This window comes from Nansenia antarctica, assembly GCF_963989245.1.
Source record: "Nansenia antarctica genome assembly, chromosome: 4".
NCBI lineage: Eukaryota > Metazoa > Chordata > Actinopteri > Argentiniformes > Microstomatidae > Nansenia > Nansenia antarctica.
In genome coordinates, this window is record NC_137689.1 from 26,833,336 (window position 1) to 26,851,236 (window position 17,901).

The window sequence follows — 17,901 nt, forward strand, 5'->3', positions numbered from 1 at the left end:
TTGACTAGGAGGACTGGGCAAGGACAATGTTGAGAGTCTATACGTCCATTTGGATTTCATGGTTGCTTTTTGCAGGTAATCTTGCTTTTGCTGAATTTGTGTCCTGTTCATGGTTTGTTCTTGTCTTTCTGTGAGATGCCATGCCATTTACAGTGAAATGCATATTGTACAGGGAGCGTACTTGTGTCAACCTTTGCATAAACATTGCAATACTTTAGGATTGTTAGGTTAGGTTGACATGTGTATATGCATTTATTTGTATTACACATCCTTTGACACTCCTGATGCCAGATTCACTATAACTAACAGACAAGTTGAAAATTGGTATCAGAGTGTGCGTGTTAGTTGTCAATGGTCCTGTATGCGCCAAGTGAGGATTTCTTTTTTGTTTGTTTATGTGTGTTATGTTCCAATCACAACCCGGACTTGAGACAGAGGACATACTGCAGTACACTGCTTAGTATATTGCAGTTATACAGTATTGCAGTCCATATAGGTGAAACATTGATTGATGATGATGGGGCGGCTGTGGCGCAGCTGTGGCGCAGGAGGTAGAGCCGGCATCTAATGATTGCAAGGTCGGCAGATCGGCGGTTCGTGTCCTTGGGCAAGACACTGAACCCCAAATTGCTCCCAATGAGCGGGCCGGCGCCTTGCATGGTAGCTTGCCGCCATTGGTGTGTGAATGTGTGTGTGAATGGGTGAATGAGAGGCCGTTGTAAAGTGCTTTGGATAAAGGCGCTATACAAGTGCAGTCCATTTACCATTTATAATCTTTTCTTGATTGTCTACTCTAATTTTAAGAGCAGTGATATCTATGTATGTTTAATCCTTTACCTAGGCGCTCTATGTGAGGTGGACACTAACGGATGTGAAGAGTACCCATGCCAGAATGGCGGTGTATGTGAGAGTATTAATGGTGGCTACAAATGCCTCTGCTCTCAGCAGAGTCAACATGGCCACTTCTATGGAGGGGAGAACTGCACCGTTTTACTACTGGGCTGTGAAGGCAACCTGTGCACCAATGGAGGGATCTGCTCTCCGCTCCTCATGGATGATCAGCATACCTACACTTGCATCTGCCTTGTCGGCTTCTCCGGTCAGAAGTGTCAGACCCCCACCGTCTTCTCCTTTGAGACCAGTGGTTACATGTACATAGAGACCAAGCTCTTAGACCGTGAGGCGCCACTCAACGTCACTCTCAGCTTCAGGACAGAGCGGCCTGTCGGCACCCTTCTCCGGTACGCGGTCGACGACTTGCTGCTCACCATCGAGCTGACGGACGACCGTCTCCGCCTCAGCAGGCGTCTGCAGGGTCAAGGGTCACGCACGCTGGTGCAGGAGCTCCCTCAGAACGTCACGGATCACCAGTGGCACACGGTGGAGGCCTCCCTGGGCGGTGAGGCGAGCCTGGTCAGACTGCTCCACTCACCCTCCTCTGAGGGCAGCTGTGCCAGGGAGACCACCACAGAGGGCACAGTGCTGGAACAAGGGTCCAGCCTCCCAGACCGAGGCTCTGTCCACCAGAGCCTCGTCTTAGGAGGGGTGGGCATGGGCTGGGGTTCAGGTGGGACGGGGGTCGAGGAGGCTGACACACACCCCTCTTTCCTGGGCTGCTTTCGAGACGTGTTTGTGGACTCTCAGCTGGTGGTACCTCATGGGAGGTTGGCTAACTCGCCCGCCCAGGTGAACGTCTCGATGGGGTGCAGCGACAGGGACAAGTGTGAGGACAGCCCGTGTCAGACCAGGGGCTGGTGTGTGAGCCAGGGCTGGAGGAGCTACACGTGTGAGTGTTACAGACCGTATGAGGGTCCTGACTGTTCTGAGGGTAAGGTCTGAGTAAGGTGTAAATATAGAGGTCAATGTTTTGCTGCCCCTTTATGTACTAATGCCGTAACCACTATAGGAACAACATTGTATTAGATGCTGTTACATCACAATTTGGTCATTTCATGGTATAGTATGGCATTGAGCAGATTGTGTTGTTACAAAAGTGGACAAACAAACATTCGTTATTCACTTTTTGTAATAACACAATCCACTCCGCAGCAATTTCAAAGCAATACTAAACATACTGTGCAACAGCATCTTAATACTTAATTTAACTACAGTAATTATAGTTACTACACAAAGGAGCAACTTAAAGTAAAAATAGAAATTAAAGACTATCATTAACAATGCCATACCATAACCAAAATAGTTCTTTTCTGTCAGCAGGTATTGCAACAATATTTCCAAGCAATATTCTTGTGTTAGTCGCTCATTGACTATTACTTCCTCGTTTACTCTGGCAGTAGTTGTACTAGCCACTGTTCTACTGCATCTAGGCTCATCTAGGCTCATCTAGGTTCATCTAGGTTCATCTAGGTTCAGCCTCAATAGGATCACTGCAAAATCTAAATGTAAAGTATCTGAATTTGACACCTAACAGAGACATACAATAAGCTCAAAAGAAGCTTATAGAGCAAGTGAAAATAGCACAGAGGCCTACAGTGCACACACACACACACACACACACACACACACACTAAGGCAAATCAACAGCACCTGAACCATGGATTAAGGAAACGTGGGATTAAGGAGTTGACTCAGAACGCCTTCACTTTCAGAAAAACAGGGTTTCCCAATGGCTCTTGCCATCTTGCTCCCTCAACATCATCTGTTTACATGACTTGTCTGGGGGCCAGCCTAAGATGCTGAGATGGAATGGAATAAAGTGGAGTCGAATGGAGTGGAATAAAATGTAGCATGAATTCTATTTCAATTCAGAATAGATTGGAAATTATTTTCTTTGTAGACTTTCAAATTCATGAATTAGGACCTATTTATGAATGTACTTGACTGAGTTTAAGTGGAACTGACCCCCCCCACCCCCTGTACCTAAACAGAATACATCAGCGCCAGGTTTGGTAACGGAGACCTGGAGAGCTATGCCGTCTTTTCCCTGGAGGACGACCTATGGGAAAGTGTCTCCGTGTCCATGTTCGTCCGCACACGCCGCCCCGACGGCCTGCTCCTGGCGCTGGCCAACAGCACCAGCCGGTACCTCCGGGTGTGGCTGGAGGAGGGCAGGGTCAAAGTTCAGGTCAACGACTTGGAGAGCCTGGAGGGGCACGTCTCCATCAGCGATGGCCACTTCCACCTGGTGACGGTGAGGCTGGAGGGGAACACGTTGAGCCTGTCCCAGTCTGCCCAGAGCCAGGGGACCGTCCCCATCCAGCCCGTGCTGGCCCAGCGAGGGGACCTGCTCTACGTCGGGGGCTTGGTTGACCGACGGGCCTCTGCCTCCTTCGGGGGTTACTTCAGGGGTTGTGTCCAGGACCTGCGCGTCAATAATCGAAGACTGCAGTTCTACGTCATGGGTGTCCATGTGAGCTCCTACACCCTGGAGCACCTCGTCAACGTCACACGCGGCTGTACCGGTGATGATGGCTGCAGTGTAAGTTACAGAGGTGTGTGACCACAGACACCTGATGAAGGCCTCCTACTGCTACTGCACAGACTTATGGAAGGGCAGGTGCTGTTTCCCCCCAAAAACGGCACAACAATAAACTGACTCAGTGGCCCTGTCGTTAGAGCACTGAGATCAGAAGGTTGGGGGTTCGATCCCGGTGTACTCATACATGAAGCTGCCTCATGTTATATAAACAGAAGATAGGCTCCTGCCCTATGGGCTGTTCTGGTTGGGGTGTGCAAGCGCACAAGGCTACTTACTTAATGATGTAATGATGTATCTGTGACTAGATTAATTATCTACATTCATTCCTCAATCATATTTATTATTATATATAATTGATATATAATTAATCTCAGAACCCAGAAATGTTCTTTTGACTGGAGAGTTTGACTAATGAATGTCTTGTGAAGTGAAGTGTAATGACAGAGAAGATAGGAGAGAATAGAAATAGAGGAATGACAAAGGTAGACGTAAACCTGACTAAAAGATTATGAACAAAAAATAATGTGCTCCCTTGTTTGCATTTGGAAAGCAATAAATAGGCCTAAATGAGTCTTACTGTATATCAATCCCCTCAGCTAAATACAAATGAATGATGGGGTTTCTTTATCTTGTCCAGAGCAACCCCTGTCTGAATGGGGGAATGTGCTCCTCCACGTGGGACGACTTCACCTGCAATTGCCCGCCCAACACTGCAGGGCGGCGCTGTGAGGAGGTGAAGTGGTGTGAGCTGTCACCATGTCCCTCCGCTGCTGTCTGCCTGTCCCTACCCCAGGGCTTTGAGTGTGAGTTGAGAATACCCTTTTCAGACCAAGATTACCAAGCAATGTAATTCATTGTTGTTTATATGTCTATGATTTAGGGCCTAACATTGGTTACACCAGCTGGCTCTCTGTGGCAGGAAAAGCACACTAATTCTAATCCTAGACCATGCATTGTATTTTATGTCACATTTATAGGCCTATTCACACTCTTAGTGGTTGATGGTGTATCCTCTCATTCATTTGGGCGGTGGGACTTGGGGCAGCAACAGATGCCCTGGATTTTCCATAAGCCAAGATTATCCCTTGCCAAGTTAACTTCACCACTTCATGGATCATGGTTCCTAAGTAATGCCACGTGTTTGTTTGTTCATCCCACATGACCCTACAGAAGGGAGAAATCCAAATCACACAACTTTAAAACACACTTTGAAGGTTTTATCAATCTCCATGTGACCATTTCCTATTGTTTAACCTTCGATTGGATCTGCCAGTAATAGGTAGATCCTTCAGCTCTCAGTTCCCTCTTGCTGGACCCAGTGTGTGAAATAAATAACTGTACTGATCTGAGAAACGTTTGCAGAAAACTAAAGGGTGGGTCTTGGGCTCAAATGTAATGTATTTATATATTTATTTCGCTTTGTATTTGTTGTTATCACTTCTAGTCACCACTGAGCATAGTCAAATGACACACTGCACCCTTGAACTGTCTACTGTTGTGTTTGTATTCCAGGTGTGTCCAATGTGACGATCCGGGGTGACAGGGCCATTCTGTCCTACAGAGGCAACGGGAAGATCAGTCGCAGTCTCAGCAGTGTCCTCCTCAGTGTCAGAACAAGGCAGACTGATGCCACCTTACTGCATGCAGAAAGAGGCTCAGAGTACCTCACCATCTCCCTCCAGGAGTCCCACCTGCTACTGGAGCTACAGGCCGGCGATGGGGAGGAGGGTTCCCCCAAGCTGACTGCACAGAGCCGGCGTCCAATTAGCGACGGGGAGTGGCACACTGTGGAGCTCTACATGGCGGCTCCCAACCTCCAGACTGCCAGGTGGACCATGGTCTTGGATAAGGGAAGAGAGGAGAAACCTTCTGTGTCCGCCATCTCTTCTGGGAACCTGGACTTCCTCAGAGACGGGGTTGACATCCTCCTGGGGGGGTCGGGGCCTGACGCTGGGGAGAACCTGGCTGGATGTCTAGGACCTGTTGAGATCGGGGGGGTTCCATTGCCCTATTATGGAGACGCTGATCTAAACCTGCCCAGGCCGCAGGACGAGCAGTTTGTTAGGATAGCTAGCACTGAGGTCCCCCGGTATGGCTGTTGGGGAGCCAGCGTGTGTGTGCCCAACTCCTGCCTGAACCAGGGGGTGTGTGAGGATATCTTTGACCAATCCCTTTGCAGGTGCCCTTCTGGGTGGGCGGGGCCACAGTGCCAGGATTCCATGGACACCTGTGCTTCCGGTCCTTGTGTCCATGGCAACTGCAGCGTTCTGGCAGGGGGGTACAAGTGTGTGTGTGAGCCAGGGTACACAGGTGCAAGGTGTGAGGCGGAGACGGATGTGTGTGAAGACAACAAGTGTGGCCAGGGGGCCACGTGCCTCGGAGGGTTCCAGACCTACACCTGCCTCTGTCCTGAGAAGACGTCTGGGCCACGCTGCACGTTAGTCTCAAACATGCGGGGCGGCTGTGGCGCAGGAGGTAGAGCCAGCGTCTAATGATCGCAAGGTCGGCAGATCGGTGGTTCAAGCCCCCGGCTGGCCACATGTCGAAGTGTCCTTGGGCAAGACACTTAACCCCAAATTGCTCCCAATGAGCGAGGCCGGCGCCTTGCATGGTAGCTTGCCGCCATTGGCGTGTGAATGTGTGTGTGAATGGGTGTGTGAATGGGTGAATGAGAGGCCGTTGTAAAGCACTTTGGATAAAGGCGATATACAGTATAAGTGCAGTCCATTTACCATTTACCCATCAAATCCTGAACTAATCTAATTCCAGCCTCTTAAATTGAGAGAAAAACAAAACGATTAAAACGAAACAATTAATTCATATCTGTCTATGGCATTTTATGTAAAGAAGTGGCATTGAACACAACATAATATATCAAAATTATCATTTTTTTCAGAGAGAAGGCCCCAGAAATGTCATGGCACACTGACAAGATAGAGTAAGTACCACATTGTCTAGGTGAAAGTTATTTTGAGTATTCTTTTTTTTTATTTATCATATCCTTAAGCCTTTAAACATAATCTCTGAACCTAGAATCTAATCAGTGAGACTAGTTCAAATATAGTGACTCAAAACATTAGCTTTGACTTAGCGATAACTTCAGCAGTCTCCCGTCTGACCACGAGCCCAACCAACAGGCCGCTGTATACACTATTGTGATCTGATGCTTGTGTGTTTGTGTTGTCTTTCTCCAGTTTGCCAAACCTGCCTGTGTCCCTGTGTCTGGGGGTTGTATGGAACTACAGGTGTTTCAACGGGGGGAACTGCTCAAGCGTGGAGAACACCTGTGACTGTCTGCCTGGTTTCGTAGGACAATGGTAGACCATTCATCTCACCAATAGTGGGGATACACAGTATCTGCAGTGGTATGTGTTGTCAATGTAATGTACTAATGTCAGTGAAAAAATTTCCCCTTCACTACAGGTGTCAGACGGACGTGGATGAGTGTTGGTCAGACCCCTGTGAAAATGGAGGCACCTGCCGTAACCTCGTCCCAGGGTTCCAGTGTGTGTGCGACACAACCTTTGCGGGCATTCACTGTCAGATCGACGTCAATGACATCTACCTCTACATCTTCATGTTCCTGTGGCAGAACATCTTCCAGCTCATGTCCTACCTCATCCTACGCCTCGACGTCCTCCCCGAGGTCGACTGGGAAATGATTGATGATGATGATGATGATGAAAGGATGATTGAAATGATTGATGATGATGATGATGATGAAGATGAAATAATTGATGAAAGGGTAGATGATGATGAAAGGAGGGATGAATAAGGGTCCATTGAATTGCGCTCTAAGTTGAAGATCGCCAGCTAGGCACAGATCTAGGATCAGCTTTACCCTCCCCAAATCCTAAAGTTAAACCACTAAGCTCTACATTGTAAACTCAACCGTCATGGGGGATTCAAACTGACCTTATTTTAGATTCGATTAGATTCAACTTTATTGTCATTGACAGAGTACAAAGTCAATGAAGTACAAAGACAATGAAACGCAGTTCAGCATCTAACCAGATGCTTTAAGTGCATTGTGCAAAAGCCATAAATGTATGGACAGTGCTTGGTGTTACAGTACGGTATTGCAGTAAGTATAAATAAATGAATGTATGTATAAGTCAGTATACGTGCAATGAATATGAATATAAAAAGTCAATATATGAGCATGAATATCAATATGATACGTACAGGATTATGTACAGTGTGAAATGCACAGGACAAGGGTGAAGATATGTACAGTTAAGATATGTGCAGTATGATATGTACAGGGCAATGGATATCAATACAGTATGTACAGTTAGGGTATATTTACAGTGTGCAAAACAGCAAAGTTGAAGTCCTGAGCGGTATTAGGGGGGGGGGTGCAAAAACGTATATCAGTATCTAGCCATGGCCATCATACTCTTCATTGATTGGGGTATTGGATTGGTATTACGTGGGGGAGGCAATGTGGGTGTCCAGGGGTGAAGTGACATGGGAGAGGTCTAGGATTATATTGCATGGAGTGGTGATAGAAATGTAAACTAATCATGAACAGAATGACCTACAGCTATTCACACTATATCATAATAATGTAATGTTTATGTCTATTTCCATATACAACAAGCTAAAAGTTCAACATGATAGAAGGCTGTTTTGTGCCTTATCACCTTTTTTCACTGAGCATTTTTCTAACATTTATTTTTCCTTTTATGACATAATGAAACTGAATGTTGCCAGAAACCCATGTTACTGTATGTTTAGCTTATACTGTATATAAGTAATGGCAAAATGTGTATGTGTAATATTAACTGTTTATTATTGTGTAATACTCTCATTGAACTAGCCATTAATGAGTGTACTGTTATTGATCATTGAACTGAATGTGTAGTAAGATTCAACTTGTAACCCTAGACAGAGTTTCAACCTACTGAACAAATGGTTGACCGTTAGGTCACCCCTTCCTGCTAGGTCAATAGCTTGTGGCACCTCCATTAGCAGCGATAACTTGGAGTAAACATAGCCACTACTCAGTCTCTGTCTCTATTTTTGCCTTCTCCTCATTACAGAAGTTAGCCAATTGAGTGAGATTTGAGGGGTGTCTGCCCTGAACTGCCCGCTTCAGGTCCTGCCACAGCATCTCAAATGGATTTAGGTCAGCATTTGACTTGGCCAATCCGAAACACAAATCTTCTTTATTCTGAGCCATTCTTTGGTAGATTTGTTTGAATGCTTTGGGTCGTTGTCTTGTTGAAAGACCCATTTTCAACCCAGCATTAGCTCCTTGACTGACGGCTTGAAATTCTGTCCAAAAATCTCCTGTTATACCTCAAAAAGAATGGTTCCCATAATGATGTGGAGTCAGCCAGGTCCATAATGATGTGGAGTCAGCCAGGTCCATAATGATGTGGAGTCAGCCAGGTCCATAATGATGTGGAGTCAGCCAGGTCCATAATGATGTGGAGTCAGCCAGGTCCATAATGATGTGGAGTCAGCCAGGTCCATAATGATGTGGAGTCAGCCAGGTCCATAATGATGTGGAGTCAGCCAGGTCCATAATGATGTGGAGTCAGCCAGGTCCATAATGATGTGGAGTCAGCCAGGTCCATAATGATGTGGAGTCAGCCAGGTCCATAATGATGTGGAGTCAGCCAGGTCCATAATGATGTGGAGTCAGCCAGGTCCATAATGATGTGGAGTCAGCCAGGTCCATAATGATGTGGAGTCAGCCAGGTCCATAATGATGTGGAGTCAGCCAGGTCCATAATGATGTGGAGTCAGCCAGGTCCATAATGATGTGGAGTCAGCCAGGTCCATAATGATGTGGAGTCAGCCAGGTCCATAATGATGTGGAGTCAGCCAGGTCCATAATGATGTGGAGTCAGCCAGGTCCATAATGATGTGGAGTCAGCCAGGTCCATAATGATGTGGAGTCAGCCAGGTCCATAATGATGTGGAGTCAGCCAGGTCCATAATGATGTGGAGTCAGCCAGGTCCATAATGATGTGGAGTCAGCCAGGTCCAGGTTTTCGCCAAACATAGTGGATTTGATTGTGACCAAAAAGATAAATGTTGGACTCATCTGTCCAGACAGAGAACGGACTTCCAGAAACCTTCAGGCATGTCCAAATGGTCTACGGCAAAGTTAAGAAGGGCATTTTGGTTATATTTTGACAGCAGCGGCTTCTTCCTAGCAACCCTCACTCAAATGCCATTTTGATTCAGTGTTCTTCTTATTGATGAAGCATGCACAGTTACCTGAGATGCAGCAAGGGAGGTCTGACTGCAAATCTCTAAATATTATGTTTGGTTTGTTTTTTACCTGATTTGTTGTTTTTCTCGTGGCTCTTGGGGATATTTTGGAAGGGTGTCCACTTCTAGGCTGAGTTGTTGTCATGTTAAATGCTCGCCATTTGTAAATGATTTGCCTCACAGTGGACTAATGGAGTTCAAATCTTATATAGCCTTCACCTGTATGGATAACACAAATCAGACCAGGTTTCTTATCTCTATTTATCAGAGTCCAGTGTTTCCTCCAGGATTTTCCACATATGGGGCGGTCACCTTTCGCGTGCGAATGACGCAAAATGTTATGTGTGCACGCGCACGCGTGCTCAAAACAAAGACGTGCACGTTTTCACTCTAGCAGAACAAACGTAAATCACCCGAGCTAAGCTGTAGCTAGCTTGAGCCTAGCCACACACAGCCAGCTTTAGCCCAGCCCCATGAGTGAGCCGAGATATTTATGACAAAATACAGTGCACTGCACATGGCGAATAAAGTTGAATTGAATTGAATCAAATCATACTCTCGCCTAGAGCCGGCCCTGGGTGTGAGAGACGCCACTGCAGTCTTCCCAAGGTAAACCAGACACTTAAAGTACAGTACATTGTGACATAAAACCAGTAGTGAGATCAATTGTAGTGTTTTCTTTAATGAAATGAATTACACGTCAGCATATTGTGTTACATGAAACACGTAGTTGGTTAAGAACATCTGAGAGTGGCGTCCTGAGGTAGGAGTCAAACCCAATCCCAACTGAAAGTACAGCAAGAAAAGGTCAAATCTCTGAACCATTACAATCTAGCTGATGGATCTCCCTCTCTCTCTATTAGTGAGTGTAGCTGACGGATCTCCCTGTCTCTCTATTAGTGCTGTGTTGCAACAGTACAGGTACAAGCGTGTCCAGCCGAAGATATCTTTTGTAATACAGGTTTTCGTGCTGCATCAGAATGATGCTGTACCTCTAATGTCACACCAACAAGGCGTTGATAAAACTTAATGTTCAACAAACTTAGTCAAGCAAATGTTCATTTCATGCTTTTCTTCTCCTTTGGCGCACTCAGCCCCATCCCATGCATATTCTGAGTGCCACGTTGATTTCATTGAGTATGCGTTAGTATTTTGCGCACAACAGTGACTGAAATTCACTTTCTCTCCAGCAGGGGGCATCAGCAGCACTGGGAGAAACCATCCCTCTCACATCTACAGCAGTCACAGAACAGAAAAAAAGACTGTTTTCATTGCAGTTTAAACCTCAATATAAATCCCTTGAGATGTGAAAGTGTCAAAATAATATAGAGTACAATTATGACAAAATACAGACAGACAAGAGACCAACAACAACAACATACATTACTTATTGAAAAACATTGAAAACATTACAACCACAATATGGCCAAAGTGGCCAATAAACTAAGGGAAGGTGGATCTACATATACAGTTAGGTCCGTAAATATTTGGACAGTGACACAATTTCTATAATTTTGGCTCTGTATGCCACCACAATGGATTTGAAATGAAACAATCGAGATGTAATTGAAGTGCAGACTTTCAGCTTTAATTCAAGGTTGAACAAAAAATATTGTATGAAAGGTTTAGGAATTGCAATTTTTATACACAGTCCCCTATTTTCAGGAGCTCAAAAGTAATTGGACAAATTAACATAATCATAAATAGCATGTTGATTTTTAATACTTTGTCAAGAATCCTTTGCAGGCAAAGACTGCCTGAAGTCTGGAACCCATGGACATCACCAAATGCTGGGTTTCCTCCTTTGTGATGCTTTGCCAGGCCTTTACTGCAGCAGTCTTCAGTTGTTGTTTGTTCGTGAGTCTTTCTGCCTTTAGTTTTGTCTTCAGCAAGTGAAATGCATGCTCGATCGGGTTGAGATCAGGTGATTGACTCGGCCATTGCAGAATATTCCACTTCTTTGCCTTAAAAAATCCTGGGTTGCTTACGCAGTATGTTTTGGGTCATTGTCCATCTGTATTGTGAAACGTCATCCAATCAACTTTGCTGAATTGTCTGAATCTGAGCAGACAGAATATCCCTAAACACTTCAGAATAAATCTGTCTGCTTCTGTCTTCTGTCACATCATCAATAAACACTAGTGACCCAGTGCCATTGGAAGCCATGCATGTGGTATGCATCGGATCATGAGCCATTCCAAGCCTTCTCCATACTTTTTTCTTCCCATCATTCTGGTACAGGTTCATCTGAGTTTCATCTGTCCAAAGAATGCTGTTCCAGAACAGGGCTGGCTTTTTTAGATGTTTTTCGGCAAAATCTAATCTGGCCATTCTATTCTTGAGGCTTATGAATGGCTTGCACCTTGTGGTGAACCCTCTATATTTGTTCGTGTGAAGTCTTCCCTTTATGCTACACTTGGATAATGATATTATGGAGACTGTTCTTCACTTGGCTGGATGTTGTGAAGGGGTTTTTCTTCACCATGTAAAGGATACTGTGATCATCCACTCTTGTCTTCCATGGACGTCCAGTTGTTTTTGTGGTGCCGAGCTCACCAGTGCGTTCTTTTCCCCCCAGAATGTACCAAACAGTTCATTTGGCCACTACTAATGTTCCCGCTATCTCTCTGATGGATTTTTTTTTGTTCTTGGTCCCTACGGATGGCCTGTTTCACTTGCATTGAGAGGTCCGTTGACTGCATGTTGTGCGTATACAGCAACAGCTTCCAAATGCAAATGCAACACTTGGAATCAACTCAGACCTTTTACCTGCTTAATTGATAAAGAAATAATGAAGGAATAGCCCACACAGGCCCATGAAAAAGCTTTTGAGTCAATTGTCCAATTACTTTTGGTCCCTTGAAAAAGAGGGAGCTCCATATTAAAGAGCTGTAATTCCTAAACCCTTCCTTCAATTTGGATGTGAATAACCTTACCGTAAAGCTGAGAGTCTGCACTTTAAGCCCATTCATTATATAACTGTAACTTGAATATGTTTTGGTAAACAGCTAAAATAACCAAAGTTCTGTCTATGTCCAAATATAAATGGACCTAACTGTATACTTTAGACAGCTGATATAAAATATTGTGAAAATGGTGACAACTTCAGAGATAACAAGAACAATCAGTTACAAAGTAAGAAGACATATTTAAATCTACCAACAGATGTGATGGATGTAATGTTAACTGGTGAATTATTCAGCTGGGGCTTTAAAGTTAAAGGCTCTTTTGACAATTGTTTTCTTACCGTGAGGAAATGGAACTCAGAGGAGAACCTAGATCAATAATTTGATGTAAAAGGAACAAGATACTGTTTTAAATAGGGGGGACAATTTAAATGGTAAAAGGACTGCACTTAGATAGCACCTTTATCCAAAGCGCTTTACAACAGCCTCTCATTCACCCATTCACACCCACATTCACACAAGAATGGCGGCAAGCTACCATGCAAGGCGCCGGCCCGCTCACTGGGAGCAATTTGGAATTCATATGAATACATTTAAATATAAATTGAAGCCAGTGTCTTCTTACATATGGAGATGGGAATTTAAGTGCCTGATACATGTTACAATGGTGAGTGAGAAAAGGACATCCAAGGACAAATCTGCAGATTCTATTATCTGCTGTGTTAAGATCAGATTCTATTATCTGCTGTGTTAAGATCAGATTATATCATCTGCTGTGTTAAGCGTTAAAAACATTCTGGTGACATCAGGGGAGGAGGCCATGCAAGACAGAAGACAGACAGAATGGGACCTGGTGGTGGAGGACCAGTGTGTTGTAAGGCTTGGTTTGCTTGCTTGTTGTTGATGGGGTGTCTGCAGGCTATAGAGTTGTGCTTGCTTGTTGTTGATGGGGTGTCTGCAGGCTGTAGAGTTGTGCTTGTTGAGGTTGATGGGGTGTCTGCAGGCTATAGAGTTGTGCTTGCTTGTTGTTGATGGGGTGTCTGCAGGCTGTAGAGTTGTGCTTGTTGAGGTTGATGGGGTGTCTGCAGGGTGTAGTTGTGCCTGGTGTTGTTGATGGGGTGTCTGCAGGCTGTAGTTGTGCTTGTTGTTCCTTCACCTGCAGGCAAATCCAAACATACACCTCTAATGTCCAAACATACACCTCTAATGTCCAAACATACACCTCTAATATCCAAACATACGTGTCTAATGTCAACTTTATGACACCAAGGATTAGATTAGACCAAGGTAATAACTCTGACATTATCTCTAAATTATTATAAAGAGACATTGCAAGAGAGGTCCATTTCTTAAAACAAAAAGTAATATCTTGATATATTCGTACACTTGATAAAGTTGATTCTCTCCAAACTTATTTTCTTCCCATCATGGTGCTAGTTCTACGTCATAAATTCCCTGCAGTTAGACATTGTATCTAAGATGAAGTGATAACCCAAGACCAATTCACTTTTCACAAGCTGAATAACCGTATGCCGAAAATACTAGATACAATCATTTATCTCACCAGAAGAAACAGTAGAATTATTGCCTTTATCCACGATATTAAGGGTTGTTTAGATATCCCTTTTTGCAGTGTAATACCCTGATTAATAATACAATAGCTAGTGTAGTGATGTCATATAGACTAATCCCTTGGAGATGTTCCTGTTTCAGCGGCCACCTCTGCTCTCATTACCTGTGCATGAGTGCTTTCCTCTGAGCCTCATATCCTCATTGCTATTTAAAATGGTCTAACCCAGCTGGAATAAGGATAACCTTTTCCTACAACAATAGCCACTCAACAAGGGTGTTTCCTATCACGCAGAGAAGTTACTTAAGATGCATGCAATCGGTCTGGTACATACCAGCCTAGGCCCTAGAGAGGATGGTTTTATCAGCCTTATGCTCATTAATAGACATGTTTGGAAACCATCTGCAGGTTCTTCTCAGTTGCCTTGTTGTTGATCCCCAGTAAGATAAATGACTAAGACCGTATATGACAATGCTATGATCTGGCAATGTGTAAAGGTGCCACAACTTTTCTCTTACGCACAGTCAAATAAACCACATGTATTTGATGGGGTAAAACACACTGGAACAGTATTTGTAGGACAGGAGGCCTGTTCCTGATTGGCTCTGTTGCTGAGGGATGCCACACAGAGGACAGGGCAGTGTAAGAATAGGGAGTAGGGACTAGTGCGTACTGTTTTGTAACACCTTGAGCCTTTGTGCTGTGAACTTCATTCTTCTCTGATGCGTTTACATTTTTGGCATTTAGCAGACGCCTTATTCCAAAGCGACTTACAATCGATACATTTGACTAAGCAAGTGAATCATCAATTCACCAGTTGTAGCAGGAAGAGTAATCTAGCTCATGCCAGGGGCCATTGGCAGTCGTCGTGATAGAAGAAATTGTTTGTTTTGTTTTTTATAGACACTGGAGAAACAGTACAATGGGGGCAGTCAAAGTCATGAGACACAGTATAGGGGAAAAGCAGGTGTCTCAGGAGACACAGTGCTGGGGGCGTAGTAGATGTCTCAGGAGCAGTTACGGTGTAGCCTGAAGAGATGGGTCTTCAGTCTCCGACGGAAGATGGGTAGTGACTCTGCAGTTCTGACAGCCGTGGGAAGCTCATTCCACCAGCGGGGAGGCAGTGTAGTGAAGACACGTGATCGGGCAGCGTGACTGCCGTGTTGGCGTAGAGCTGGTGGGACCAGTTGGCCAGCACAAGATCAGAGCCACTAGGCTTTTAATAACCTGACATTTGATCGATAAGGAAATATATTGTGAGCTTTAATGACCACAAGAGATTGACAGACATTTGCAGGAAAATACATGTCTGTCTCAGGGGGGATGTGCTTGTGCTCTTCACCTTATGAAGGCAAAAGTTGTTGTCAGTTGGAATTATCGTCCATCAGGCAAAGCCCAGTGACCATCAAATGTAAGCAGCAGAGCAGCAACCCTAATTCTCTGTTAAAAGGCGAAATTTGGGGTTGGTAGTCATGGACACAAATATGCATCACTTCTCCCAGAGATACTTCTCCTGTGACCATGAATGAGTGGAACATTACAGGAACATTAAGATCTCTGGAGACAGACTTGTAGCCTTGAGATTGACCATGCTTTTCTCAAATCCTCAGACAATTCTTACGTCCCCAAATGTTATTCAGGGGATGAGGGGACTAACAATAAAATAGAACCAGGGGAAAAGAACAAGAGGCGTTGGGAGAATAAAAATAAAAATAACGATTTATTGTATAATGATTAAAATAAACAGGTTTCCGTTAAACTCTTTAAGGCAAGGCACGTTTATTTGTATAGCACATTTCATACAACAGGGGCAATTCAAAGTGCTTAACATTGTATTTAAAAATACAGCAAGAGGAGCATAAGATTATTTTTACAATGAATAAAAGCAAATATAAGAAGTAAATAGATAAAACATTTAAAAAGACAATAGTTAATGGAAAAAGACATTGATAGAAGTGTTTGTGTTTAATCATAACTGGTGCAAAACATGAAGGTTTTTAGCTTAGATTTAAATAGTTTAAATATTTTCCATCCCTCATCTATGGCCTGTTTGATTTCTTCAGGGAGTTTGTTCCAGGAGCATGCAGCAGCGTGACTGAAAGCTGCTGCACCGTGTTTTGTTTATTACTCTTGGAATTATTAGCTGATTTGTCTCAGCTGACCTTGCGGGAATATAGGGTGGGAGGAGATCCGATATGTATTTTGGTCTTGACCATTTTGTGATTTGTATGTAATTAGGAGGATTTTGAATTCAATTCTCTGAGAGACTGGTAGCCAGTGCAGGGATCTCAGGATTTGTGTAATGTGTTCAAATTTCTTTGTTTTTGTTAGGACCCTAGCATCGGCGTTTTGGATGAGCTGCAATTTACGAACAGCTCCTTTAGAAAGGCCTGTTAGTAGACCATTACAATAATCAAGTCTACTCGAAACAAATGCATGGATGTGTTTTTCAAGGTCTTGCTTGGACATGAAACCTCTCATTCATGTTTTTCAGGTGATAGTAGGCTGATTTAGTTATCGAGTTTATGTGGCTGTTGAAGTTTAGATCGGAGTCTAGAATTACACCAAGATTTCTGACCTGTTTTTTAGTTTGAAGAGAGAGAGAATCAAGTTTTGCACTGACTTTCGATCTTTTGTCAGGTGCACTGAATACAATTATCTCTGTTTTGTTGGAGGAAGTTTATTTGCTCAATGCAATTACAGAGATTGTCAATGGGACTATAGTCGTTCGGTGAGAGGGCTTAACTAAAAACTAGTCTCTATAAAAAGGAGAGTGAGTGTATATTAATAAGCAGTGTAAAGTAAATTAGAGTACAATTAGCCATGTAGAAGGTAAGTTTAAAGTGATTCAAAACACAAGGCTAACAAACACACTCCGTCTGTAAAGAGGAGTCAAAGTTACCGAACCCGGTACCCACTACAAATAAGTATCAACACACACTGAACCAAACAATAGCAGTAGCAGCTAACTACCAAGCAACTCCCAGCCTTTTATACTCCACCCTTAATTGAGAGATTGAGCACAGGTATCACCATGGCGATAGGCAGGGAGGAAGGGCAATCACCTGGGAGAAACACAGGAAACAAACAAAACACACACAAACACACTACGGATATAACAGAATTCTTTACTCTTCTATTGTTTTTCTCCATGCCCCATGTGGTGCTTGAAATACAATTATTTTGAAAAGGTACCAATCATTTTCTGTGTGGAATGATATCAGATTTGGCTTTTTTTTTCCTCAGCTTTTTTGTGTTGTTCCAAACAAAAGAAATAAAATGTGAATACCAAGGTATTTGTAATTGCAACAATTTTCGGGGAGAAGTGGTGCATTATCTGACAGAAGTGCAGGGATGCCAATATTGGGATGTCATGGATGGTCACTCCTTGCATCCATAGTGTAGCTCCATCTGAATTCGAGAGTGGTTACATTTCTCCATCACCATCCCTCATCTATGTTCCAATCATTGTTACAGTATATCCATAAATACCACTTTGTCTGCTACAGTTTCTATCCAGTAGGTCTCTCAGGTCCTCTGACCAGGGTTTGTTGGTTGTCCCCCGTGCCAGATTGAAGACCAAGGGTCTTTTGGCTAGCCCCAAAAGCCTGTCTTTCTGTGTCCTGTTGATATTGTTGTACACTTGTTGTTTGTTACTTGTTCTTATTTTCACTTGTTTGCCATTTTAACCTGCCTTGACTTTCGCTTTTATTATATTCTTGTATATGTAAAGCACTTTGTGACCCCTGGTCTGGGAT

At 43.9% G+C, this 17,901-nt stretch overlaps 1 protein-coding gene across 1 annotated transcript; it reads left to right on the forward strand.

Annotated features, from left to right (window-relative positions):
- Window positions 1-351: 351 nt before the first annotated feature.
- LOC308155935 (protein crumbs homolog 1-like) lies at window positions 352-7,214 on the forward strand (the record flags this gene model as incomplete). The annotated part of the gene is made up of 7 exons (XM_080529300.1): window positions 352-370; window positions 842-1,828; window positions 2,889-3,439; window positions 4,077-4,242; window positions 4,952-5,876; window positions 6,634-6,756; window positions 6,863-7,214. The coding sequence occupies 7 exons, from the start codon at window positions 352-354 to the stop codon at window positions 7,212-7,214; spliced, it is 3,123 nt and encodes a 1,040-aa protein (XP_080385426.1).
- Between the last annotated feature and the right edge of the window lie 10,687 nt (window positions 7,215-17,901).